At 45.1% G+C, this 27,009-nt stretch overlaps 1 protein-coding gene across 1 annotated transcript; it reads right to left on the bottom strand.

Annotated features, from left to right (window-relative positions):
- Nucleotides 1-1,305: 1,305 nt before the first annotated feature.
- On the bottom strand, nucleotides 1,306-24,437 carry LOC146178567 (cathepsin B-like). Its single transcript, XM_084579782.1, has 7 exons — nucleotides 24,309-24,437; nucleotides 19,403-19,612; nucleotides 16,057-16,172; nucleotides 10,158-10,387; nucleotides 4,747-4,863; nucleotides 2,352-2,483; nucleotides 1,306-1,382 (listed from the first exon to the last, which is right to left on the bottom strand). The coding sequence occupies exons 1-7, from the start codon at nucleotides 24,435-24,437 to the stop codon at nucleotides 1,306-1,308; spliced, it is 1,011 nt and encodes a 336-aa protein (XP_084435908.1).
- Nucleotides 24,438-27,009: the final 2,572 nt, after the last annotated feature.

The raw sequence follows: 27,009 nt of genomic DNA, 5'->3' as shown, positions 1-27,009 counted from the left end.
AGGGTCGCCTCCCAGTCCTCCCGAGTGGGGTTGGGGTGAGGAGAAATAACTGGGTTGTATGGGCAAGCCCACACCATGTGGTAAATGTCCGAAGACTTCTCCGCACCGTGCGGACAACTGCCCATGAAGGAAGGATTAAAATGTTTGAATGCTGCCAGGCCCAGCAGTGTTGGTATAGAGACGGAGTAGAAGCCGCTCCTCCGTCTTAAATATACATTTACTCGGGCAAGGGTAAAGGCTGTAACAAGACTGATAACAAAGACGAGCACTCGGCCTGTGTCTTCGCTCTGTCCTGGTCGCCTTCGCTCTGTTTCTACAGTGAATGACGTGGAGCCGGGAAGAGCACTCCATTGTGGCTGTCTAGATCACACTAATTCCGTTGCTTTACCTGTAGCTTCCAGCATAGTGGCAGCTGTCAGATAAGTACCTACAGGCTGCTGATGGATGACTCGCTTTCACAGTCAGTAGTTAAAGAACGTCTTTCGGACAATTCTGCCGGCGGCCGATGAGCGACTGACGTACGAACGAGTATGAGGTTTCGCGCGACGTGGCACTGTGTTTGACAACTACTAATGGAAGAATTCAAGTGCAACGCCTTATCCACATTCACTCTTATAATTTGAAGGCAGCTAGTTATAATATATTTTAAACAAATTGCGACAAAAACAAACGCACTGAAAAGATCGAGCAAGACTAAGTGCCAGCCTTTACTCATGGAGAGCGTCTGCTAGGTCCGCATAGCGGAAGCCACGCTTGCAAAGCGAGAGGAGCGGCAGTGCAGGAGGAAAAGGGAGGAGACGGCGCGTTACTTTTATTAATTGAGGAGTTTTACTTCTGCGGCCATTGTGATTCTCAACGCGAGCCGCGCCCCCATGGATGCTGGAGTGGGGTCCCTCGATGCCGGAGGGCCCATCTTCGTCCAAGTCTGCTGGTAAAGATGATTAGCGATCGTCGGCTGTGAAAGCCAGACACGGTTCTACTTTGTTGACTCATCGTATCCACGGAATTGGTTGCTACTTTGCCATACGCACATTCATTATACAATTCCTGATATTCTACCGCTCTCTTCATACATCGTCCTATTCATTTACATAGTGGAGGGTAGGAAACTGGAAACTTCTCAGACTGTGCTTACTGCTCATTATTTGACAACGTCCTTATCTTCGTCGGATCTGCATATCCCAGGGGAATTAAACTGTGCTTCTCGCTTTATGTTAACGATAATGCACACGGGGACGAAGGACTGCAAATAAAAGTAACACAGAAATTGCTGTTTTCGTTTTTATGGAGAACACAGTAGGAATTTCATTCTTTCGGAATTCCAGCGACGACACCTTCCTCGATACCGCACTCATTGTTTCCACGCAGGATCTTAAAGAAGCCTGTAATGGAAATCGCAATCACGGACATAATTTTAATTGCATGCTGCGTTTTGTAGAAGACACAAGAAAGAGTGCGGTCATGTTAACATGTGTTTTCTGGCGTACCCAAGAGATTAAACGCACTAAAGCGGGAACTAAAACGCTTAGGTTTTGGATTGAGCAACTGGTGCGCGCGTCATTCACGTCACTGTACAATGTGTGTATATATATACCATCCCTATCCAATACAAACTAATACCAAAGCCATAATAAGTTATCTAATGACGTCAGGCAACCCGGTGGTCAATCTGTTCCCGGCCATGTCGCTGCCATCTATCACCCGCCAGTGGCAGGCCGTGAATTTTCACTCACAACGCAGACTACAACGCTTACGCCGGAACTGAGAGTTGAGCTAGTTGGTGCATCATTTTTTAAAAATACACAGTGCAACAAACATAGGACAAGCGAGTAGACGGAAACAGCGCTGTTCCAGCCAATTACGCCGGGCTTTCCGTTCAATGGAGGCCTTGGCGCAGTCTTCGGCACTGCAAACAGTCCCCGGGGTGGCGCTCTGATGGGGCCTTATATCTAGAGAGTAACTCTGCTGCGAGCTATGCAAGAAAGACAATATTCCTTCTGTATAGCGATTCCGCTTCATGACTCTCCCACTTTTCGCTCACGGAGTTTTTAAAACGAACATTACATACACTGTAAACAGCGCCAAGGGTAACACTCTTATGTGGTCTTGAAGGGAACCTCTGTAGCGAGCTTTGAACGATAGATAACTTTTGTGGGTATGGCGATTCATCTTTACAATCTCTAACACTTCCGGCTTCCGAAGTTTTAAAACCAAACATCTAATGCATTGTAAACTGCGCCCGGGGTAACACCCTGGTGAGACATTATACCTAAAGAATAACTTTGCTTTGAGCGATTGAAGAGGGGAAATATTTTAGTGGTATGGGGGGGGGGGGGGGGGGGGCGATTTACCGTTAAGGCCTCCCCACGTCTCACTCCAGGAGTTCGCCGCGAGCCAGTAGGGGACGCCGTTCTCGTCTCCCCATCCAAGAACGCGGATGGAATGATTATATATCCATGTATTGCTGTGCCTCCGGTAGACGCCTGTTGAAATACAAAACCCACCAGAACGCTCAGCTCCAACTTCACTGCATTTTATTTCAAACCTACTTCCGTAGTTCCAAGAAGGGACAACGCATGCATATTGGGACAACCACTACGGTACCACACGATGTGTTTGCGATGTTATTGCTCAACAGTGAGCATATGTGAAATACTTTGTGCAATGCAAACCATGGACAGAGCTGTATTGGCTGAGTCTTATATAGATTGGTCGCGTGACTAGTTTGTAGCATAGTGGTTCAAGTTTCGTTAATATGCTAATTGAAAACCATTATATAGCCTTTTATCTGATGCAGTCTTTTCATTGGGCTGTTTTCATTGCAAGCGAAAGTAAATTCCTTTCGATGTTCAGCTTAGAGAACATTTATAGCAGAAGCTTTGTCGTTAGCACAATATTTTTTGTCCAGAGTGAGTAGTAGATTTCTTTCAGTACGCGCAGTATGATGTAAGATGAAATCAGAAAAAAAATGTGCATTTCTGTTTCTCCACCATATTTATCGCGGTGTTTACATGAACATGACGAATTCGGGCCAAGATGGTCTATCGGGCTGAAAACCGGCTGTCGGGCTCATGTATACATTAGTGGCTCGTACTAAACGCCCGGCGAGTTGGGCTGACTCTACCAGACTGCAGCGGGTAGGAGGCCTGACCTGCTGGGCAAGCGGCGTGTATACTCTCACGTTTTACCTCTTCGACGGTCTCAGGAGACGGGAACCATGAGCTTTCCGTCTGGTGGTGCTTAGGATGTCCTCAGTCGCAATGGTACATGCCCCCAGTGAATGATAGGCTAGGGTGCATTGCAGATACAAACACATTTACGGACAAGGAGAGAAGTGTTCGGGTAAGTTTGTGTCTTAGACTAGTCTGCATAAACTGGGAATTCCGTCTCTCCTGCCTACACGTGGTAACCTTGCTCGATGCCTTGTAGCGGCATCTCGGCCTGACAGAAATGAGTTCTTATAAGTCCGATATCTTGGCTCTTGCTGGTGCGATGTCTTCCAATAAAATACCCGAACGTAAGGGATCGACAGGTGTCAATCTGCGTGGAGAGGCCATTACACTACTCAGCTACGTATTCAGTGCCCCTAGGTTTAATCGTCTTTAGTACCAAGGACAGCTAGGTATAGCAATTTGCAAGAAGGCATCGAAAACCGCTGAGGTGACGTACACCAATGCATGGCTCAAGATTTTTCCATAAGACCACCCCGCTGGGGTGGCGCAGTGGTTACAGCGCTCGACTACTGTTCCCAAGGATGCGGGATTGAATCCCAGCCTCGGCGGCCGCTTTTTCACGGAGGCGAAAAGCAAGGCGCCCATGTGCTGTGCGATGTCAGTTCACGTTAAAGAACACCAGGTGGTCGAAATTTCCGGAGTACTCGGCTATACGGCGTATCTCATAGCCTGAATCGCTTTGTCGATATAAAACCTCACAAACCCAAACTAAAGCAAACCAAACCATAAGACCAGGCGCCGTGCAGCCAGCACAAGCGGATGACGACCTGTTTGCAAGAACACCACCTTCAGAAGACCGCCTGTCTTTAGGCGTCGGGATATGACGCGACCTATCGGTTGATATTGCCGAGCAATGGCTATGACGCCAAAGTTAAATCTAGGTCACGTGAGCGGTTATAAAACGGCAATATAATTGCTGGTTATTCACTAGTCGAGGGTTCCTGTTCTTAAAGCAGGCGATCGTTAGCACTGTAGTGAATGAAAAAGACAAAGAAGCGATTATATTTCAGCTTTCTAGTTCCTCACGTGATCTAACCATACTTTGACATCATTGTTATCAATTGGCTGTCGAAACCGATACACATCAGAGAATAAATTCGGTTTTAAATTATTAAGAGGTTGTAGCCGAACAGCACAAGGAGAGATCCGTGTGTAGTAATGCCTACCAAGAATCAAACGCGCAAATAAAATTAGGTGTCTGAACTCCTTAATATGCTTTAGATGCTGCAAGCCGTCGTATTTTACCATCTCGGAAGGGAACCTCTGCTGCTGGAAGCCTGCAGGTCATCATATACTGTCTCTGACAGTGCACCCCTGATGCGATCAAAAAAGCCTGCATCGGAACTTCGCTCCGAAAATATGAAAACTACAGCGTTTCGGTGACGCCACTTTCAGAGACAGTCATTCCCATAGCAAGAAGCGACAGTTGAGAAGTCGGGCTAATGAGTGAGTGCAAGAAGAGACTGGTTAGAAAAAAAAAACAAAAAAAAAAAAAAAAAAAAACGTTTCTCACCTGTTTGGTATTGAAAGAAGTCACTATAGACACTGAAAGCCGCCTGTACTGGTCCGTTCTTGAAGATTTCCCTTTTAATCTGCATCTCGTCGCTACTGAGGCTGTACACACGCTTTGCTGTAGATAAAGTTACAAGCAGAAATAATTTCTGCAGTTACAGCGGTTGTATAAAGCTGAAATACGAAACAGGCATTTTTAGAAAACAATACACATAGTTTCATTCTTCTTTAGATCGCTTTTTTAGGACTGCGAAATGAGGGGCAATATGGAATTTTCGGAAAAGCGCATAACTATAGTCTGACTTCTTTAGTTGGGTATCCAATGAGCATTATGTGTTTGATTTTAGCGCTTTTCAAACCCATTGAATAAACATTATTTTTTATTGACAATTGCCTTTAATTGATTTGTTATCTTAAATATTAACAGGGAATTTTTGCTACTGCCTACAGAGACTTGCTCCAACCTCTTATCATGTAAAAAAAAATCGATAGGCAGCATAATGAGCACGTATGTCGAGTCGAATTATAGATTTACAAGCATACCTGTCTTAAGGTTCTTGCAGCGAAAAACTTTATAAAACCATCACAGCAGAGATCTTCCGTTCTGCACTTTATACTAAAAAATCTAAGGCCATATAACGCAATTAGCACAATACTGTAACTGTGTTGGTTATGTCCGGCTCCACTTAGAACCAGTACGTTGTCAACACACACACACACACACACACACACACACACATATTATATATATATATATATATATATATATATATATATATACACTTTAATATTGGGCCAGTGGTTTGTGCTGCCAGGGAGCGAGCGTCTAAATTCATACGCAGTCCCAATTTTTTTTGTCCACTTTGTTCCAGCTACTATAGTGATCTACCTAAAACTTAATGATGCATCCGGGCGTTTCTTTTTTTATTTATTGCTGTGTTCGGAGTTTACTGTGCCCGCTCAGCCCTCGCAGGAAGGGCTAGCATAAGACGTAAAAAAAATTCTACAAAATAATGCTGCGAATGGGTTTCGAAGCCGAGCCTGGAAGAAAACATCACCTTCCATGGCCCGGGCGCTAGAGTACTGTGCTATCACCGTTTGTTTTTCTTTATTGCATGAATTGGTACAAATACATCAGTAAAAGATCGTGGTTGCCATGTCCCTTGGCTGACAACCGTGTCTAATGGACTTTCATTACCACAAGTTCTCCCATCAGACTCAAGACCTCCTCCGCAGCGTCTTGCTGCTTCAAAATTTCTTTTAGTTTATACACTTGTTCAACAAAATAATCACATACAGATCGTGCATCGACATCACAGTGTCTATAAGCCATCCTACTCCTCCAAATACTGTGAAGGCCCAATAGCATAATGAGGTCATACTGAAAATCATCATTAACAGTTGTCAAGTACCGAATTCCACGTGGCGTCAACGGCAGGTCTTTTTTAAGTGTCCTTTGTAACACATCCCAGTAAAACACCGCATCCCAACAATCCAGGTACACGTGCTCAACTGTTTCAGGTTCCCTACATAGTAGACAGTTTGAGCCCCAAGGTACAAAAAGGCCCTTTTCCATCCATGTTTTGACTGGGAGGGTTCCTGTATGCCATTTAAAAAAGAATGTTTTTACGCCCGGTGCAACAGTCATGTTTTTAACTCGCTTGAGCACGTCTTTCCCTGGGCCTTCACAGTATAAGGTTCTGTACAATGGAGCTGGGAACAATTGTGAAATAAGATCCTTGTACAGCCGCTTAGGTGGTACCGTCGCTAAATACTCTACATAGTACCGCACGCGCAAAAACCTGAACGACCACACCACTTCTCGCAGGAAGCGTGACACAGTGTATCCCCGAGCAGAGCATGAAGAGACTATAAACTCTGGAATTGCACTGGACAGCATGATTTGCATAAAGGTTCTCAGGAATGCATCTTTTTGGTCACGTAGGAAACAAAACCTTAAAACCATCTGCCGCACATATAGATGCATTAAAGACAACCCTCCGTCTTTAACTTGCCGAAAGAGATTATCTCTGCTAATTCGTTCCCAGTTGGACGACCAAATGAAGACCGCAAATACACGATGGAACCTTTGTATATTGCTTCGAGCACAATACAATACTTGAAGTAAATACATTATTCTTGCCACCAAAAAGGTATTGCATACAGTCGCACGGGCGAAAATAGAGAGGTTACGTCCCATCCATCCTTTCGTCTTTTCCCGTATTTCTTCCGCTTTTTCATTCCAGTAATTCGTATTTTCCCCGTAGCCGATTACGCCTAGTGCAAAACTGCAGCGCACTCTCGTGCTGTGCAGCAAACATCGCCGTCTTCGTGAGGTTACATCTGCGCTGGTCCTCCATTTAGCCTACGCTACACGTACGCCATCTGGGCCAGTGCGGCCAATGTCCACGAGCGTAGTGCAGGGTGAATCCACCAGGCGGCGTGACAAAAAGAGGCGGCGTGGCGTAGAGGAAGTCACTTTCGCTAAAGACAGAGACCGAAGCCGTCACAGAGAGGCTGCCGAGACCATCGGAACAACGAGAAGCCAGACTATCCAGCTGCCGGGAAGTTACTACGCGCGGAATCTAGCCAAGATCGAAGCGGCAGCAGTGATGTGGTTGAGACCGATGTCTTACGCTAGTGAAACTTGGTTCGAGGATATTAGTTGAGCCTCTACAATTTTAATTAAAATTATTAATAAATCTTAGATGTTTCTGCACTCATCGCTCAAACTACAGCAGGGATTCTCTAACGTTTTACCTCGCGGAACCCTAAGAGCTACGAATATATGCCAATGAACCTACTTCCGCACCCCCTCCCATTGTGCCATTACGTTTAGGCAATGTTGCTCGTGCATAATCTGTCCTTTTTGAAGGCGTTCCTTTGCTTTCTTGCTTTTGGCAATCGGCTTTTAATTAAATGCCCACCTCGCACTTATACAACGAGAACGCAGAAAACTACAATCGCAATTGAGACACGTTTCACTTCATTCGTGCGCTTGGCTAACGCCACCTAAACGCGTTGCCTCGAACATCTGACTAGCGCAGAAAATCACGTTACGGCTCGCCCTTCTTTTCATTGGTTATCAGCCGCGACCTACACTGGCACCAAAACAACGTAGGCGTATTTTTCTACTAAGGCGATTACTGGTTTTACAATGCAGATGAGCAGGCCGGTGGCAAATCTTAGTCCTGGCATTGCCAACGTAGCCATTTTAACGATCACAAAAACTGACGTGTACGCTTTTCTAACTTGGAAAGGGTCTGCTGTACTACTCACGCCTAGTCGCCACGCGCACGCGCACGAGTATACAAACCCCAACCTGCGTCGCCTTGTGCACAACGTTGTGCACCAAGGTTACGTTTTCCGCAATCATGTTAAGTTTCCCGCAATCCAAGGTCATGTGATCGTTTCAAAATGGCAACACAGTGGCCGTCGCATAGCAGCAGCGTATTATACCACGCGATCAAGGTTGGATGATAGCCACATCAGACCGGGCCTGTCTGACACCGAAGTTGGCGCGGGAGACGTTGGAAGAAGACGTGTTCTTGTGCGCGCCATTCACGAAGCAGTCTTTCCGTCATATTCGTATGCTCTAAAAGGGTCGACGCTAATTTATAGCTTATTATCGGGTGGCTTGTAGGTCAGCTGTCGCTGAGACAATGATGATTTGTCTGACCGTTAAAACCATCGCCTAAAAAGATCCTTTTTATGTCGCGCCATGTTTACTCAAGACGTGGAGCCAGATTCCGTTTCCAGAAAATTCCAGTAACTGGTTGCCGACCGCGCCATTTTTTAATTCCCTCCTCCCTGCTATGTTGCGGCGCTTCTTTTAAGGCTATCCTATTTCAAATTTTCCGCCCGATGGGCTTCACTAGAAGGGGAAGAAGCAGGATTGCAAAGTTTGGTGAATTCTTGTCGAATTGACGACTTCTGCAGGCGTCTAGAGACTGAAATTTTAGGTTGACGACTTGGCTACTTTCTGACGACTTTTTCCAGTAATAATCCGTATACTGGCGAGTTTTCTCGACACATCAATTTCGCTTTAAAATTTAATTAGTTGCTATATGAAGACTGACAATCACAGGAATAAGCGTGCCACTTTTAGTTGAATAATTATGGAGGTCTTCAGTTACACTGACAAAGAGTGACTTACGAAACTAACGTCCAACGAACTTTCTTACCCTCAAGACAAATTACGGATTACGCCTTGAGGATAATCGTGGAAATTCTAAGAGCAGTATCTACACATAAGTTAAGGGCGCTGGAATATGTGGCGAGTGCTTTGTTTTTTAGTTCACCTTTTTTGTATAATGTGACTTGTGATATCTCATCTGGCCAAAATGTTTTGTTTCTATAGTCATCTGCATCCGCGGAAAGCATGAAATAATCGTTTTGCAAATGAGTTAAGATATGCGATAACGTTTTTGTTTATACTTCGTTACTTCGTTTCTCCACAATATATAGGACAGAAAAATAAAAAAAAATACTTTTCGGTTGTTCAATTCTTCACATGAAAATTCCCAGACTTCTCGCTTTCCCGAGAGGCGATGAAGTGATAGCGATAGCAGTACACTCCTCTGCGTCTGAGAGCCGTGTGGCGGACTGGGCCCTGAGGGGTCCGAACTCGCTCGCTAAATAAAGTTTCTCCTCCTCCCTCCGCCCTATCTGCGTCCGGCCAAGTACCCGGCGCCTCTTCATTTTCTGCCTGGCTTGGCGTTTGGCGATGCCTTAACAAACAAGTTTTAACGTAACCTAGTCCGAGAACAACCTCAACTCCCGGATCACTTTCACCATGGATGATTAAAAAAACAAGGAGCTCACATCGTGATCACACAGAACGGGGATGTTTACGGTTTCTTAAAGCACGACATCGTTTTTCCTGGATAAATCCTTTATTACACGGAGAAATATATGGCGACATTTTAGCTGCTAACTTAAATGTTTATGCGAGCTGGCGACTTTGTTTAGCTGCTTTTCAAATGTTTTTTATTCTTTTCTTCGTAGAAGACCTAGCAACCCCTAGGAGAAGCGCCAGCAACAGTGGAGGAGCGGCAAGTATCAAAGGAAGGCCAAACTCTTCCACTATGCATATGCTCTGCTTCCTTCCAGCGTGTGTTGCCATGTGACGCCCTCAAGGTGACCTTCACATGCGTAATGGCACACTACGGAAGTGGATCACGGTAGCGTGTAGCCGATAGTGCTATATGCTATAACTCCCTAATATCTAGCACTGCTACCATTTCTGCGCTTACATGGGAGCCGTAAAACTCAGAAAAACTTTTTTATCTAACAGAATGCGCGTTTCAGATATTTTAAGAGTACGAAAAGATAGTTTCCTTCAGCCTAGATAAGAGTTCGCGCCCAGTATTTCGATCCAGTTCTGTCCAAGAAATGGAATCAGTTACGTACCATAGTGCTTGTCTTCACTGTAGCTCTTCCGGTAGCCTTTCCGGCAGGCTTGCACGCATTGTGGCGTCGGTGATGTGCTATTGCACATGCGATCCGGATTTCGTGTTCTGTAGTTGCACGGAGGGATTGTGTAGGGCTTGCAGCCGTCGGCGGTGCCGTATAGGCCTCCGGTAACGATTCCGTTAGTTTTGTAAAACTCCCAAGCAGCTGGTTGATGGCCGCCGCCACAACTAAAAAAAAAAAATCAAAATTTGCCTCATTATATTATCTCAAAAGATTCAACGCATCGTCAGAGAATATTCAGAACTGAAAACCTGAAAGACTGGAAACAGTGTTTTTTTTTTTTTTTTTCAGTCTCAGTTCCTTACTTAACTGCAGAAAACATGGAAGCTAAATAAATTCGCGCGGGGCCCGGTCGCGGGAATATTTGATAGGTGGCATGGCCGGGCACGCGACCACATGAAATGGCCAACATAGGAGGAGCTGTCAACTCGAGAAACTTCTTTCAGATGAGACGGTTTGACGGAAGTCGGACCCAACGGGACTGTTAGATTTCTCTTTTCTGAAATTTTCACCAGATTTTTATAAATAAATGTTTATCCTCAAGCATGAGGATAAAGGAGATGAGGGAATGAAGGCACGTGTATTTTTCCTTAAAGAGGATGCTATGTTGGGAACAGCGGAGCGGGCATAACTTAACGAGATTGGAGGAGGTTTCCCTTAGAAGGATAAGAGCTGGGCGCGGCCCTTACTCCGTCGGTAACATGCCGATGGGAATCTCAAGCAGACATCGGACCAACCACATGCCCAAAGTGTTCCACACCAGCTGAAGAAGTGGATGTTCGCCACTTGCTGTGGACTTGTGCAGGGACAAGGGCATCAAATACACAAATTCTGCGGGAATGGGACTAACCACAACAAGGGAAGAGGACTTCTCTAAATGGCTCACCGACAACGATAAGAGCGGGAGCCTGCTCCGGTTCCTCACGGAAAATAATTTGCATGAGTTTCTATAATATGCCTTATGGCAAGCTTACGTAAAAAAAAAAAAAAAAAAAAAAGAAAATCAGGGTTTTATTCTAGGGCCTATTGCGCTTTCCTTTAATGAATTGCCCTCAGTTACGGGGCATTTAAGACAGTCATGAAGGCTGACGATACTGCATTAGTTTTTTTATGGGTGCACACTGGACGAAATAGGCGACGTCAGAAGCAATATCTATTAAACCTGTCAATGTTAAGTATAGCTTAACACTTAATGTCTTTAAAACAAAGTACATAACGGCGTAATATTTGTGTGGAGTGGTCTTTTGGAACAATGAGGTAGCTGACGACCGTGTGCTAATAAAGTTGTTTGTATGGGTTGCCAATTCAGCAGACGACGTCGATTCCTAATCGATTCTGATTGAACCAGGAAAGTGCATTATCCGAAAGTAGGAATGAAAGGGATAGCGGCCGCGCCAAATTTCCGTGGGAATAAGCAAGCGGTTTACCCATCACTACTGAAAAAACTGTAAGGGGCAATAACCTCACATTTTCTCATACAATCTCACACAATTCACATAAGAAATCACGTACAAGTCGCATATAATTGCATAATTTCTCATAGTTTTCTTGTACATTATCATAAATGTGCACCGTATGAGACTCTATGTGACTAAATGAGATTTTATGAGGTTATTGCCCCGTAGAACTTTTGGTTTTTCAGTAGGGTAGCAGTTTACAGTTCGAGTTTGGCGTTGCAACAATGAGTAAAGGAAAAAAAATGGATATTAGTGATTAAGCTAGTAGCAGAGCTTATGAATGTGACCGAGGACCTCGACGGGAGCTACACGGAAGCAGTTCACATCTTAAAAGACGGAGCGTAACGGTCCTCCGCTCCAAATTTTATCAGTGTTCCTTCGAAGAACTGCAAGATTAAAAAGCAAGATAGAATTAAGTACAAGCCCTTATATCACGATTTTTTGTGGTCGAAACTTCTATAATCTGTATTAAGATCCTTGTGACCAATTCATTCGCGATTTTTTGTGGTCGAAGCTTCTATAATCTGTATTAAGATCCTTGTGACCAATTCATACTACTTCTGTTTCTTGAATGGGACTGTAAAAAAATTGCTTCGATTTCGTTCTCTGTACCTTATGTTTAAAGCTCTAGATTTGTATATAATAAACAACAAGGAAGCAAATGTATAATAAAAAAAATTACAAGACGGCGCTTACGTCTGCTCAAAAGCGGAAATGGTGAAAGCCACTTTGCAGGACAGTTTTCGCTAACTGCATCGTCATTGTCATTCCTGCTATCATCATTATCACTATCCCTGCTGTCATCATTATCAACTAAATGCACCGTCATTACCATCACTACTATCATAAAACTATCTGTTTCGCCATTTTCATCGTTACTATCATCCTCACGCTAGAGAAGGAGAACTGCGATCGGTTTCTCATGAACACGGCGTGGAAATACCCTGGACCGGATGTTATTAGTAACGAGTTTTATGAAACATTTTCGCCTTGCCTTGCACCTGTTTTGCTGGAAGTTTTTCAAGCATCTTATATTGATGGTTTTCTGCCTCTCACTTCTTATTCTGGGCATATAATATTCATACCAAAAAGCAAAGACACTAATCTCTTGAAGGCTCTTAATGGGTATCGTATAATTTCTCTTAATGGGTATCGTACAAAATTTTTGCTAAGGTTCTTTGTGGCCGTACACAGCTAGTAGTTAAAACTTTAATAGGAATGCACCAGGTATGTGGTATTAGAGGCCGAGCATACAAACCCATGTTCATATTGCACGTTCGGTATTGGAAACAGTATCAGATTAGACTGGCAAAGTAGCTATAATTCAGATTGACCTTGTGAAAGCGTTTTATAAAGTCCGACAAAATTTCTTGTTCGCGATCTTGCAGCATGCAAATATTGGTAATATTTTGCTCAAGGGCAAAAATCTTGCTGTAAGGAGTCCTATAAAAGGCTAATTGTTAACAAAGAGCTGACCAAACCGACTCAACTGAAATAAAGGCGACAGGGGACAGCCTTGGTGAACAGATGTTCACCAAGGCTGTCCCCTGTCGCCTTTATTGTTTGCTATATATCTTGAGCCCCTTCATCTCAGCATCATTAATGCGAAAGCAATGCTATGTTCACACATTTCTGGCCGCAGACTGCGTCCGCAGAACGTGTCCGCAAAATCCTGTCCACAGCAGTTGTGAGTAATTGAGAAGTGGTCGAGGTTAATGAGTGGTGCCAATCGATAGAGGGTGACGTAATGCTGTGTCCAAAAAAATAATTAGGCCAATAAGTTAATTTGGTACCAAAGACTAAAATAGTTAATTGAGTCAGTCAATTAGGGTGACGTTAAGAATGTGACACATTATCGACGTAATGCTGTGTCCAAAAAAAATAATTAGGCCAATAAGTTAATTTGGTACCAAAGACTAAAATAGTTAATTGAGTCAGTCAATTAGGGTGACGTTAAGAATGTGACACATTATCAAAGAAAAAAAAAAACAGCGCGAACAAACGGGGACGAAAGGAAGAAACCACAGGAACAAGCGCTGATGTGACGTCACGCAACCGGAAGTAGAGCCAAAAAGGGCATAGAAAGGAATTGGCGCGCAATTTCAAAGTGCCAAAGACTAAAATAGGTAAACAAGAAGTGAATTAATGTGACGTCACGTAACCGGAAGTAGAGACGAAAAAGAGCACAGGAAGGGATTGGCGCGCAATTTGAAAGTGCCAGACTAAAATGGGTAAATAAGAAGTGAAATAATGTGACGTCAAGAATGTGACGTCACGAAACCGGACGTGAGCCGAAAAAGGTCACAGGAAGGGATTGGCGCCAACGCGGCATCAAGCCCAGACTGCTACGGTATTGGTCTTGCGTAGGCATTTGATCGTGTCCGGCATTCGTTTTTGTTTTCTCTGCTAGAGCGCGCCAATTTTGGATCAACTGTTCTTAAAGGGATGCAACTTTGTTACGACAACTCTTCCACTCGCTTCACGTCTAAGATTCTGTTAGAATTCTATCATCCATGGAACAAGGCTGTACTATATCACCGCTACTCTTTGCCCTAACCTAGAGCCACTTTGAGTGTACTGCGAAACAACAATATCCGCGGTTTTGTTGTCTTTAGCAGTGAACCAAGTGATTGCGTAAGCCAATGATTTGGCGTTTTCCTGAATTGATAAACCCAGTATTGACAGAATATAACCACTGCTGAACGTTTTGGCATCGTCTCTGGTGCTAAAATGAATAGCTCGAAATGTTCGAATCTGTCCTATCATGGAGATCAATGCCGACTCATTATGAATGGCCTCGTGTCCCCGAAATACCTTGGAGTTCTTCTTCATGCATTCAAGTCTAGTGGGCGTACCTGGAGAGAGCGGGTCCCGGCCTCTCAAAGCTATGCCCAGACTTTTGTTCCGCGCCGACTATCAATTATTAGTCGAGCACAGGACTGCAACATGTTTCTGGCTACAAGAATTTATTATATTCTACAGGTACTACATTGCGCAATCACTACACCAAAGCTTTCACCGAGCGTTTGAGGCGTTTATATGGGCCTCCATTTTTGAGCCGATGCGGTGTGATAACCTATTCATGTCTGTTTCTGTATGGTGTACTAGGCTGGCACATCTCTATGTAAGGCAGTTTGTTGCTCGTTTCTTCTTTTTCCTTAATAGCTCCCACCAAATTATCACAGCATCCCTGCAAATTAATTTTGTGAGCTTTCCTCCCAACTTAGTTGTTCCTTCCAATTTTATCGATCGGTCCTTATAATTTTGTTTTATGAAAGAAGTTTACGATTCAGTGCGTTTTCTGGCAGTTCGTTCTTCTTATAAGTGCTTATACTCCGTGCTATTGTGTTGTGTTGTATATTTCAATTGGACTTGTTCAGCTACAGGCTGATTACTTTGAAAATAATGTATATAGCTCTTTCCTTCATTTAAATGCGTATAATAAATATCATGCGGAAAAAAAAAAAGTTCATTCGTCGACTGGTCGGTAGCCTGCTTCGCTATCGACCTGTGTGTCAGGAGTTGAAACCCCGGCTGAAACGTAAAGAAATTTTTCTTAGCGAAAAATTGTAGAGGACAGTTAAGAAAACTTATGTACTTTTAGTTGAAATCCCTGACTACCTGCGATACAGTGCGCGTTAAAGAACTCCAGGCGGTCGAAATTTCCGGAGTCCTTCACTACGACGCCTCTCATAGCCTGAGTCGCCATGGGAAGCTAAACCGCATAAATCAAATCAAACTTGTGGCCACCCTAATTCCTTATAATCCAGTGTATTCTACCACTAATCCAACTTGACGCATCACAGTTGAACTTAATCCGCCCTACTGCTACCTAATCCAAGGTACTCCACTCGCAGTCCATCTTATCGCAGCGTAATCCACTCTTCAAACACCGCAATACTATCCTATTCCGCAATTAATTAACCGTAATCCACCCTCCTGCAACTATTGACCAGACGCATATTAATTTAATCGGCCTAAATTACGCGTAATCCTTCATAATTCACCTAATATAACTCTTCTCGCTCTTATTTCACCACGGTATATGAGAATTCACTCTCGATCCACCGTAAATTGACATAATATATCGTAATCTAACGCAATCCTCCTTAATCCAACGTGACCACCATAATTTATTTCTACATTATCCACCCATAATTCAACATTGTCCACCCTTAAGCTAATGTAATCGAAGTCTGGCTTTCCGTTATTCTCAATGCAGGCGTCAAAGCGTAAATTGCACTCTTCAACAACGCCGTTGCGACATTATTTTCGCAGGGACTTTGCCTTTGGTTTCCGGCAACGCCGACGCCATGTTTTCTTTTTCTGAAAGAAGCCTTGAAACAATCGTTTCAAAATGACAGAACTGAATCGCTCACCCATCGCCGCAGCCAAAACAGCACGTCATCAAATCTTCGGCGGAGATATTCACCTGGACTTTGCCTTTTGTATGGATGCAGATTCGGTCGGATATAGTTTCCACTGCTCCAAACGCCTGCAGTGAGAGTCTCTATTTAGGGTCACTGCGCAATCTTTCGCATAACCCTCAATATAAGAAATAAGACTTGATTTGTCATAACATTCTTATTGTCTAATAAACTTCGGGTGCATAAATTGTTCAAAATATGTTCCGATTGAAAGGTTCAGCACCTATCACAGCTCAGATTCGAGCAGGATGCCCACGCAAAGACACCATTACAAGTCCAGCGCGAAGAACCCTTGATCTTGTTCCCGTTGGGGATGAACCCGGTGGAATGTCGTAATTCTAAATGCCTGTTTAGTGACAACGCCTCAAATCGCCTTCTTGATCAATGCTAAAAAAAAAAAAAGAGTAATCTACAGGGTTATATTGCAGTGCCTTTGCTTGCAAAGTTCCTGTTGTTGTCACTCCGAAAACTAAAACTTCAGAAACTCGCATTTCCAGTTATACTAACCTTCTGCGGTGCCAGCAGGAAAGACAGTGCATATCAGACAAAAATGTTATTTGAATACTTCCGGTTTCGCAGAAAGCTTTAAAGCGAATATTTTACTGGAGTCGTCTAGCCAAGGTCATCGGCTCAGCAATTTGACCTTTAGGTGCGGCGCGAGGTGCCGGTGCCGCGCTTCTTTGTGGCGCGAGGAGCCGCCGGTCAACGCTTCTTCATCCTCTTCTGCCTCGCTTTTTTACTTCGCACGCCTGCTGCTGCTTCTTCTTCACACACGTGGCAAATAGTATTAAGGCGAAAGCCTTTAAAGTCTCGTACTGTCGGCCATGATTCTGTCACACACTTCCGTCACACTACATATAGCTAATGTGACGTCAGATCCGGTTAGGCGGCAATTTCGAAAATTAAGTCCGCAGCAGTCTGGTCAATCAAACTGATGACGTCATAGGCGTAACTCCGTAATTTAGTAGTGATTATATTATAAAATAATTTGTCAATAATTAGTAATTAATTAATTAATTAATTAAAATCCTATCTTCACCAGGAATCAAACCTCCATCCCTCAGATCCTCAGCGGAGCATTTTAACCAACTGCGCCACGCCCGGGATCGTGAAAGGCACATCATAATTCTTGTCTACCGTAAGGATGGTAGTAGCGATGACAATGATGCTACAACTAGTGATAATGACAATGATGGCATTATAAATGATAATGACTGTGCATTTAGTTGATAATGGTAATGAGAGCAAACGTGATGCACCGTGTGCACCAGCAACGCTCATGCTTTCGCATTTCTGCAGTGTAGATTCCACGATGCTCTCCGAAATTTTGTACAGGTACATATCTCCGCAAATATACAATATTTCCTGACAACGAGAGCCTCCCAGTGCCCTGTCTACCGTTTCCCTCCAGCGCTGCACATCTGGCTCGCCTCCCTCGACACCTCCCGTATAGACCAGGCTGCACATCTGGCTCGCCTCCCTCGAAACCTCCCGTATAGATCAGGCTGCACATCTGGCTCGCCTCCCTCGACACCTCCCGTATAGACCAGGCTGCACACCTGGCTCGCCTCCCTCGACACCTCCCGCATAGGCCAGGCTGTGGCGTCCTTTAGATTCGAAGACAGTCATGGAGGAGTTAAACCACAGCAAACCGTGTCTGACCAAGCTTTATTGAGCTTCCGCTCTGTAAACTGCACTCAGGCATATACGAGTCTAATCTGGCTTAGCAACACAGCATAACCAAACATAAGAAAGCTTTCGCTTGCATAGCCATGGCTTAGCCGATCTAAGGCGCAGCCATTTTTACAGCTCCCGTTTTTTGCTGACTAACAACTAACTTCCCATTGTAAGGGTTCAGGCAAATGGTCATACCCGATGTTTCATAACGCAACAAAACCGAAAGGGCAGGACACATGCGTATTGTCTGTTTTGTTGAGTTATGGAACATCGACTTACATCTAAGCATGTCCAGCAACCTTCGCGGCTGGGATGCACGTAGCGGAAGAGGTACATGAACAGCGAATTAAATGAAATAATATACTGGTTGCAGCAGTTGGTACCTGAACGCTTACTCTGCATTCAAATGAGTTTCTTGGTATGCTGAGAAAATATCGTTATTGTAAGCAAAGGCTGAAGTGCGCGTCCCGCAAATAAAATAATCCTAATTGATTGCATGCCGATGAACATTTGCTTTCGTGTTTCATCTGTCAGTGCACACGATTGGATATGTCCAAGTTTTCCAGCAGCAATTGCGCAGAAATTGCCATTTCATATCCTACAAGTGTTGTTAGTGAGTTTACGAATTCACACATTCCAAACTTGTTTAAAACTCGATACCCTCTCTGCTTATGAGCACAGCTTAAAAATATTCTTCGTATGAAGTTTCAGTAGCCCTGACAGTGCAAAAAAATGCTGTAGAGACTTGTATCAGTGTTTTAACACCCTAAGAGCACAGACACTTGCTGTTTATCGGCACGAGAAGCGCATGCGTGAAGGTCACGTTCAAGCACACATGAGCGATGATTGTTTTGGCAGCGTAGTTGCGAAAACTGCAGTCTTTGGTGTAGATTTCTGATCATGACTCTAATGCGCAGAGGTTCAAAAGACCATTTTTCACAGGTATACTGTCTAGCATACGGCATTAGGGGAGCGTTTGCAAGGAATTTGAAAATAGCAATTGTATTATTTTCTATTTTCATCGCGTGATGCCTGCGAAGCTATTGGTATGCTAAAATCAGAACTGCCTGTTGGCCATGACAGCATGCCATATCTTTCGTATGTAAAAGTTGGTGCCATGTTCTTTATTGGTGTCCGAGCACACATTTTAATCTGCCCTAGCATGCATTTTTAATACTGCAAATTGTATTGCCGTAAAAGTGGAAGACATCAATGGTTATTCTGGGGCATGAGAACAGCACTTCTCTTAATGTTAAAAACTGCTGACCAGCTTGCTTAATTTTTACCTTCGCGAAAATATTTCAGGTTAATCCCAAAGTGACTGGAGAAAGATATGCCATTTTCAGCATATTTGTTTTGGTGTCCCGAATTCTTGCTAGTTGTTACAAATGAAGGACAAGTTGACTCTGTTTCCATCTATCTCAAGCTTCCGTTGTAATATATCAGTCCTTAATAATAAAAAGCATTAGCACCTATGGGGTAAGTGTTCCTTGCTGCGCCTTTTCAGCAGATAACTGCGCCTGAAGAATATTGTCATGCACCATAGTACGACAGTAACACATGGTCGGGACAACTGTTGGTATTGCTGCAGCAGAAGGGCTGCGCGCGCAGCTGCGCTCACCCAACAAGCTCCGCAGTTCGACTGGAAGCGGATGACACGGATGCTGTGGCATCTTGGCCATCGACGGCGGGCGTCGAAAAACGTTGGCAGGTTTCGGGGGATATTCTCGCGGTATAGGAGCGGCAGGCCGTAGTACCTGCTGCTGGGGTGGACACCCGCGAGTCCCTTAAGAAACCGGAGCGGAGTGTTCTTGTGGAAATTTCTGCCGGCCTGTAAAAGAACGCTCATGATACATCACGCGATAATTTCAAAACTGTCATACAGTGGCATTTCATTACTGTTTTTCTCACTGTCATTACTTGGCTGCTACTTTATTGGAGAAGATAACACTGCTATATATGTCATCGCCGCTATAATAGCAAGATTTCAGATACCCTTGATTACCTCTGGGTTCTCGCTCCAACCGTAGTACGGAACTCGTTGTACGCGCTGTTTCCGTCAATGACGAGGATTCTATAACGCGGTCGCTGCAGTCGGGCTAACACTGCTATATATGTCATCGCCGCTATAATAGCAAGATTTCAGATACCCTTGATTACCTCTGGGTTCTCGCTCCAACCGTAGTACGGAACTCGTTGTACGCGCTGTTTCCGTCAATGACGAGGATTCTATAACGCGGTCTCTGCAGTCGGGCTAACACTGCTATATATGTCATCGCCGCTATAATAGCAAGATTTCAGATACCCTTGATTACCTCTGGGTTCTCGCTCCAACCGTAGTACGGAACTCGTTGTACGCGCTGTTTCCGTCAATGACGAGGATTCTATAACGCGGTCTCTGCAGTCGGGCTAACACTGCTATATATGTCATCGCCGCTATAATAGCAAGATTTCAGATACCCTTGATTACCTCTGGGTTCTCGCTCCAACCGTAGTACGGAACTCGTTGTACGCGCTGTTTCCGTCAATGACGAGGATTCTATAACGCGGTCTCTGCAGTCGGGCTAACACTGCTATATATGTCATCGCCGCTATAATAGCAAGATTTCAGATACCCTTGATTACCTCTGGGTTCTCGCTCCAACCGTAGTACGGAACTCGTTGTACGCGCTGTTTCCGTCAATGACGAGGATTCTATAACGCGGTCTCTGCAGTCGGGCTAACACTGCTATATATGTCATCGCCGCTATAATAGCAAGATTTCAGATACCCTTGATTACCTCTGGGTTCTCGCTCCAACCGTAGTACGGAACTCGTTGTACGCGCTGTTTCCGTCAATGACGAGGATTCTATAACGCGGTCTCTGCAGTCGGGCTAACACTGCTATATATGTCATCGCCGCTATAATAGCAAGATTTCAGATACCCTTGATTACCTCTGGGTTCTCGCTCCAACCGTAGTACGGAACTCGTTGTACGCGCTGTTTCCGTCAATGACGAGGATTCTATAACGCGGTCTCTGCAGTCGGGCTAACACTGCTATATATGTCATCGCCGCTATAATAGCAAGATTTCAGATACCCTTGATTACCTCTGGGTTCTCGCTCCAACCGTAGTACGGAACTCGTTGTACGCGCTGTTTCCGTCAATGACGAGGATTCTATAACGCGGTCGCTGCAGTCGGGCTAACACTGATGTCATCGCCGCTATAATAGCAAGATTTCAGATACCCTTGATTACCTCTGGGTTCTCGCTCCAACCGTAGTACGGAACTCGTTGTACGCGCTGTTTCCGTCAATGACGAGGATTCTATAACGCGGTCTCTGCAGTCGGGCTAACACTGCTATATATGTCATCGCCGCTATAATAGCAAGATTTCAGATACCCTTGATTACCTCTGGGTTCTCGCTCCAACCGTAGTACGGAACTCGTTGTACGCGCTGTTTCCGTCAATGACGAGGATTCTATAACGCGGTCTCTGCAGTCGGGCTAACACTGCTATATATGTCATCGCCGCTATAATAGCAAGATTTCAGATACCCTTGATTACCTCTGGGTTCTCGCTCCAACAGTAGTACGGAACTCGTTGTACGCGCTGTTTCCGTCAATGACGAGGATTCTATAACGCGGTCTCTGCAGTCGGGCTAACACTGCTATATATGTCATCGCCGCTATAATAGCAAGATTTCAGATACCCTTGATTACCTCTGGGTTCTCGCTCCAACCGTAGTACGGAACTCGTTGTACGCGCTGTTTCCGTCAATGACGAGGATTCTATAACGCGGTCTCTGCAGTCGGGCTAACACTGCTATATATGTCATCGCCGCTATAATAGCAAGATTTCAGATACCCTTGATTACCTCTGGGTTCTCGCTCCAACCGTAGTACGGAACTCGTTGTACGCGCTGTTTCCGTCAATGACGAGGATTCTATAACGCGGTCTCTGCAGTCGGGCTAACACTGCTATATATGTCATCGCCGCTATAATAGCAAGATTTCAGATACCCTTGATTACCTCTGGGTTCTCGCTCCAACCGTAGTACGGAACTCGTTGTACGCGCTGTTTCCGTCAATGACGAGGATTCTATAACGCGGTCTCTGCAGTCGGGCTAACACTGCTATATATGTCATCGCCGCTATAATAGCAAGATTTCAGATACCCTTGATTACCTCTGGGTTCTCGCTCCAACAGTAGTACGGAACTCGTTGTACGCGCTGTTTCCGTCAATGACGAGGATTCTATAACGCGGTCGCTGCAGTCGGGCCTGTAAAGGGGGGTACCCTGCAATTTCTACAGCGCTAGTCTCAAACTGCGCTTGCAGCGCCTTGCGCGGCTTGGAGCCAACTTCGTGTCGTGTACAGGCCAAGGCTCAGCTTGCAGTGCAAGCTCATACGCAAATCACGAAAGCCTTAGGCATATATAATATAGCCTACGAGCCTAGGCACAACACGGCCATGTGTGTATTTTAGCCCTTGCCTTTATTGCCAGTTGTTTTTTATTGCGAAAGCAATACTATACGCCACGTCTAACCGCTCGTCGCGTGGTCCGTGGCCTGTGGACCTCTCTGCTCCTCAAAGATAAGAAAACGGATAAGAAGACGACGAAGAAGAAAACGAAGAAGAAGAAAGCGACGAAGGCGGCAAAGAAGAAGCCGACGACGCAGAAGAAGAACGCTCGGTAACCCGCATCTAATGCTTTCGCTCCGTATTCGGTTCAGCAGCGTTGAACCCGTCTCATTTTTTTTTTCGTGCTTAATTAAAGATTGACACTCGATGTCTTTAAGGTTATATTGCGGAAAGGTTAACAATACGACTAATAGGTTTTGGCTAAACAAGGCAAAGGATGAGTTAAACAGTTGGTGTGAGGCAGCGATGATATGCGACGCTCCTTGCGCTGCGGCGCTGCTCCAGCGCTGCCCTCCTCAGCTGCCACGACCTACAAACAATCTTGGTCGCCGGGGCGCAAGTGGCGTTAGACACTATTGGATCTTCGGAATACTAGTGAGGACCGGTGCCAATAGTACCTGGCCCAAAGCACCTTCTTATCATCATCATCAGCATCAGCCGGACTATATTCACTGCAGGGCGCCAGGCCTCTCCCATATTCCCTCACTTAACCTGGTTTTGTGCTAGCTGTATCCACTTGACCCCTGATCCTTCTTGTACAATATAGCTAATAAATGTTTACCACCACGCCCACTCTCCTTGCGCGGACATGATTAAAAATGGCAGTTTTAAATGCTGAAGGTCCCCCCGTCGAACTTCGGTCTTGCTGAGAAGCCGAGCGCCTTCTCACTGGGTAACGAAAATAACTTGTGGACGCTGACGTCGAGCCTCTCGTACGCGATGCGCGGGGTTGCTCCGCATCACCAGCAGCACGACCACTGATGTGAAATGCACAAGCGCTGGGTTTTCGGGGTATTTTTGATCTTCATTACGCTAGGCAGAGCCGCGCTTCGCGTGCCTGGTAATTTAACGATCGGGAGACTAGTATATTTCAGTACAGTATATTGTGATTTTACTTTCCCCGTTGCCGATTCGATATCTTTGTAGAAGCTTTCGACTGCATGGTCACCATGGCTACAGGTAGGCACGTAGGAAATATCGATGGCCAAATTCTGTTCTGGTGAGGGAGTACATTTCCGGAGGTGTTCACCGGCATCAGGTCGCACCCCAAACATGTTTATGCAACTCCATCAACACGTGATTTTTTTTCTTCAAATCCGGCCACAAGAGTAATGCTAGCAATTGTTCAAAAACGTTTCCTCGGCTGTAGGGTACGAAACGGCAGCATTATAGAGGCCGTGTGCTGCCAACACAAAACGGGAATGTCGAACTAAACCCCATAAATAACACGTCAATTTTTAAGACAACACAAATAAGCTTGCTTCAATACAGCAGTGCTATGAAAATATATTTGGCAATATTATACAGCCCGAAGGCTGTAACTAATCGTGGCTACCGTGCAGGCGCGGCCACGGAGATACCACAGCCCCGCAGTCCCCTAGTAAACGGTCGCTTGGTGGCGCGCCAGTCGGCAGAAAATGGCCGCGCCCAAGAACGGCTAAAAAAGCATAAGCCGTACGATGGCAAGTTGGGCAAGTTGGGTTATGTTCATCTTGAGGAAAGATACAGCGCGAACAGAGACGACGCATGAGGACAGCACTTGTGTCATGTACTTCCTCGTCCGTCGTCTCTGTTTGCATTGTATATTTCCTCAAGCTGCATAAGCCGTAGCGAGATAGAAACGACGTAGCTGGCCGTTTTTCGAGGCGGTTTTGCATTGACACTGTTTCTCCCGAGGCAATAATTAAAAAAACAGCTAATTAGTCTTCACTAATTCATTACCTTTGATGAACGAAAATATACTGCACATTAGCATAGGCGACTCTGAACAGCTCTGAATTAGTTTCACTGGGCTGATACCCACTGTAATTTTTTAAACATCGGCTGGGGCACGCTGTGTATATATAGAACCCTGTGTGAATGGAAAAGAAATCCATCGAAATACGCGATAAAGTGTCTTACCTTCCAGGTAGTGTTAAGCCTGTTGATGAATTTAATGAGTTCATCAGACAACGGATGCATGCTGGGCGGGTGCACTTTGCGACCCACCGCCACCGCCGCTAAGAGTGCACACACGATAATAGCCTTCATGACATCTGAGCAGGAACAAGAAAAAAGTGAGATGATTTGTCAGAATTTCGTCGCTATTTCTTATCAGTGTTCCGCGTAATATTATAAAATAAGAAAAGTTAGCACACGATCGACCGCGCTTTGAGACACCCCCGGTTATTGACACCGTAACTCGGAAAACTACTCAGATAAAAACTGCCATCCCTTCGCTGGTAGCAGCTGAAATCACTGTCACGTGCATGAGCGCATATGCAGGGCGCAAATAACTCCTGTTTTGTGAGAACACTGGAGGAGTTTGTATTAAATGAAAAACAAATATGCCCAGTGGCTTTCGTCTCATCGGGCAACAAGGTGAGGATAATTTTAGCGAACTGGGTGGTCATGCCAATTACGTTCGTTGTATCCGAGCTTTGTAATAGGATTCCCATTTCCCACAGGAAGTCCGATAAAGCTGGCGTTTATTTGTCAGTAGTGTTCTGCTGAGGAAACCATTCCACGGGACATTCCAAGCCCTCCCGCTTTCTTTCCCTTTCTCTGCTGCCCAATTCTTGGTCTATCTCCCTGTGTGGGTACGTATACTTATGTTATTTGGTAAAAAAAAAAGAAAAAAAAAACAACAACAGTAATAATAACAACAACGACTCAGCGCATCAATCAGTGCGAGCTGAATGGCATTTGCCGCCGAAATGCGTGTAATGATGGAAGGATCCTTATGTTGGCCGTGAACGTAAACGGCTGGATACGATCTTGTCCCCCCTCTTTCTCACATCAGTGGCGTGTAGCGATACAAAAAATCCTTAGTGTCTTCGGTGCGGCACGGCTGGCCAAACTGCTGTGGTCACGTGTTCTGACATGCGCACGGATGGAAGTTGACCAAGACGGATACATACTGCTCGATAAAGTAGCTGTTTAAACGTCCGTTGTCAGGCTACACTAGCGCGACACGACACCGACGCAGACCCGACAACGACACCGACAGTCGGCCAACTCGTCGGCCGACCATGTCTGCGGCCGACCAAGCTGTCACACTAGGCCGACAACGACACCAACACGACCGAAAACCAAATGTCTTCCCAGTGTGACAGGCTTTGAGGCCGGGGACACCGACAAAACCAGTCTGCCGACTGTCGGTGGCCGAGTCTTCGAGAGATCGGCCGCCGAGCAAAAACTTTCTCGAAACGCAAAACCGACTCAGTACACCTCGTCGACAGCGAATACCTTTCAGCACTAATATACGTAAAAAAAGTAGAATCAATGCATAATCCGTCACCGAAACGCGAGCGTGAGCCGCCAAAATACTCGAGGCCGCCGAATGCGTGTGGAATATCAACGGCAGCGTTTTCTTTTCGGGGCGAGTGAATTCGGGGCGCATAGATTTGTGGCGCTCGTTGGGACCGTGAGCAATCTTTCCGCTTTTCCGAACTGCACAGAATAATGCAAAATGAACATAGTACGTGACAAAGAAATGATGAAAAGAAGCGATTATTTTCCTGAAGCCAGCAGAGATGCCGATCCTCCTGCGCACTTCGATCATTGTGTTTAACGTCTAGCCGCTGCGTCGCTACTTCGCAACCCAATTTCAACGCTATGTTACGCATCACGCAATAATTTTTCGTTGCATAATTCAATGTGTTTCAAGAATTGTGTGCGCAAAAAGCGCAGAACTTGCGTTTAAACTTTACAACAGAACTAACAGCAGTCGTGGTCCCGCGGCCGGCCCTGTGAAATCCGCCTAAGGTTTTAGAAAATCTGCCGAAAGTTTTACCTGTTACTGCACAACATGGCATGATTCAAACTATCTGCAGTTTACTCTCAGCAAGCTGGACAGTCAGTTAAGCGGTAAACGCTTCTACTACCTTCGCGACTTTCGCACTGAAAGACAGCGTATTAGCTGAAACCATATCTCAACCTCTGAAAGGGCCGGTTAGGCCTAACTTTCGTGGTGCAGTGGTTAGCGCAGCTGGCTATCAAACAGGAGGTCGTGAGTTCGATCCCAAGGGTAGAGTTTTTTTTCCTTTCTTTTTTTTTACCTTTTAATATACACTCTTATTCGCCGTGGACAGCGTTTGTTTTTCGAACACTAACGTCGTTCTGATCCGGCAACCAGAGCCGTAAAATACTGGGCACTATTCAGTCTCGGCCCATAATCACGACTGTTGAGACGCATGTTTTGGTATGGTCGAATACATGAAATAGAATTAAAATTAAGCGTTCCTTAAGTTGTTACGAGAATAAACCATGAAAAATAAGATAGGGAGTAGCTACAGAAAGGAGAATTTTGCATGGTAGAAAAAAAAATAAAAGGATTAAGAAAATGAACGTATGAACGAGAAGAGAGTGAGAATGAGAGGGCCTGGTCGGTGGGGAGGTTTCCCACGTTGTCTGGCTAGTGTGACATAGGAGTTGGGCGACCGTCGGCCGACAGGCGTCTTGCGAGCGACGCGGCGCCGACACCGACTGTCGGCCGACTGTTTCCGTCGGCGCAGTGTGACATAGACGCAGACATCAGGAAGACGCGCTGTTGGCAGACCAAATCGGCGCCATGTCGTGCTAGTGTGACAGGCCCTTTAGTTGGGGAAAGTAGCGTCAGGGA

This window comes from Amblyomma maculatum, chromosome 9 (genome assembly GCF_055883805.1).
Source record: "Amblyomma maculatum isolate TAMU_Amacu chromosome 9, ASM5588380v1, whole genome shotgun sequence".
Taxonomy (NCBI): domain Eukaryota; kingdom Metazoa; phylum Arthropoda; class Arachnida; order Ixodida; family Ixodidae; genus Amblyomma; species Amblyomma maculatum.
This window is presented reverse-complemented; position numbering and strand designations above follow the sequence as displayed.

Bases quoted from the DNA above. Each gene is read 5' to 3' on its own strand.
- LOC146178567 (XM_084579782.1), bottom strand. From the start codon at position 24,437: ATGAAGGCTATTATCGTGTGTGCACTCTTAGCGGCGGTGGCGGTGGGT. The intron at 10,388-16,056 runs GTGAGCGATTCA...TTTTTTTTTTAG, and splicing joins TGTTTTGGCTGCGGCGATGG to TTGTGGCGGCGGCCATCAAC. The intron at 2,484-4,746 runs GTGAGAAACGTT...GTATTTCAACAG, and splicing joins CTTCTTTCAATACCAAACAG to GCGTCTACCGGAGGCACAGC.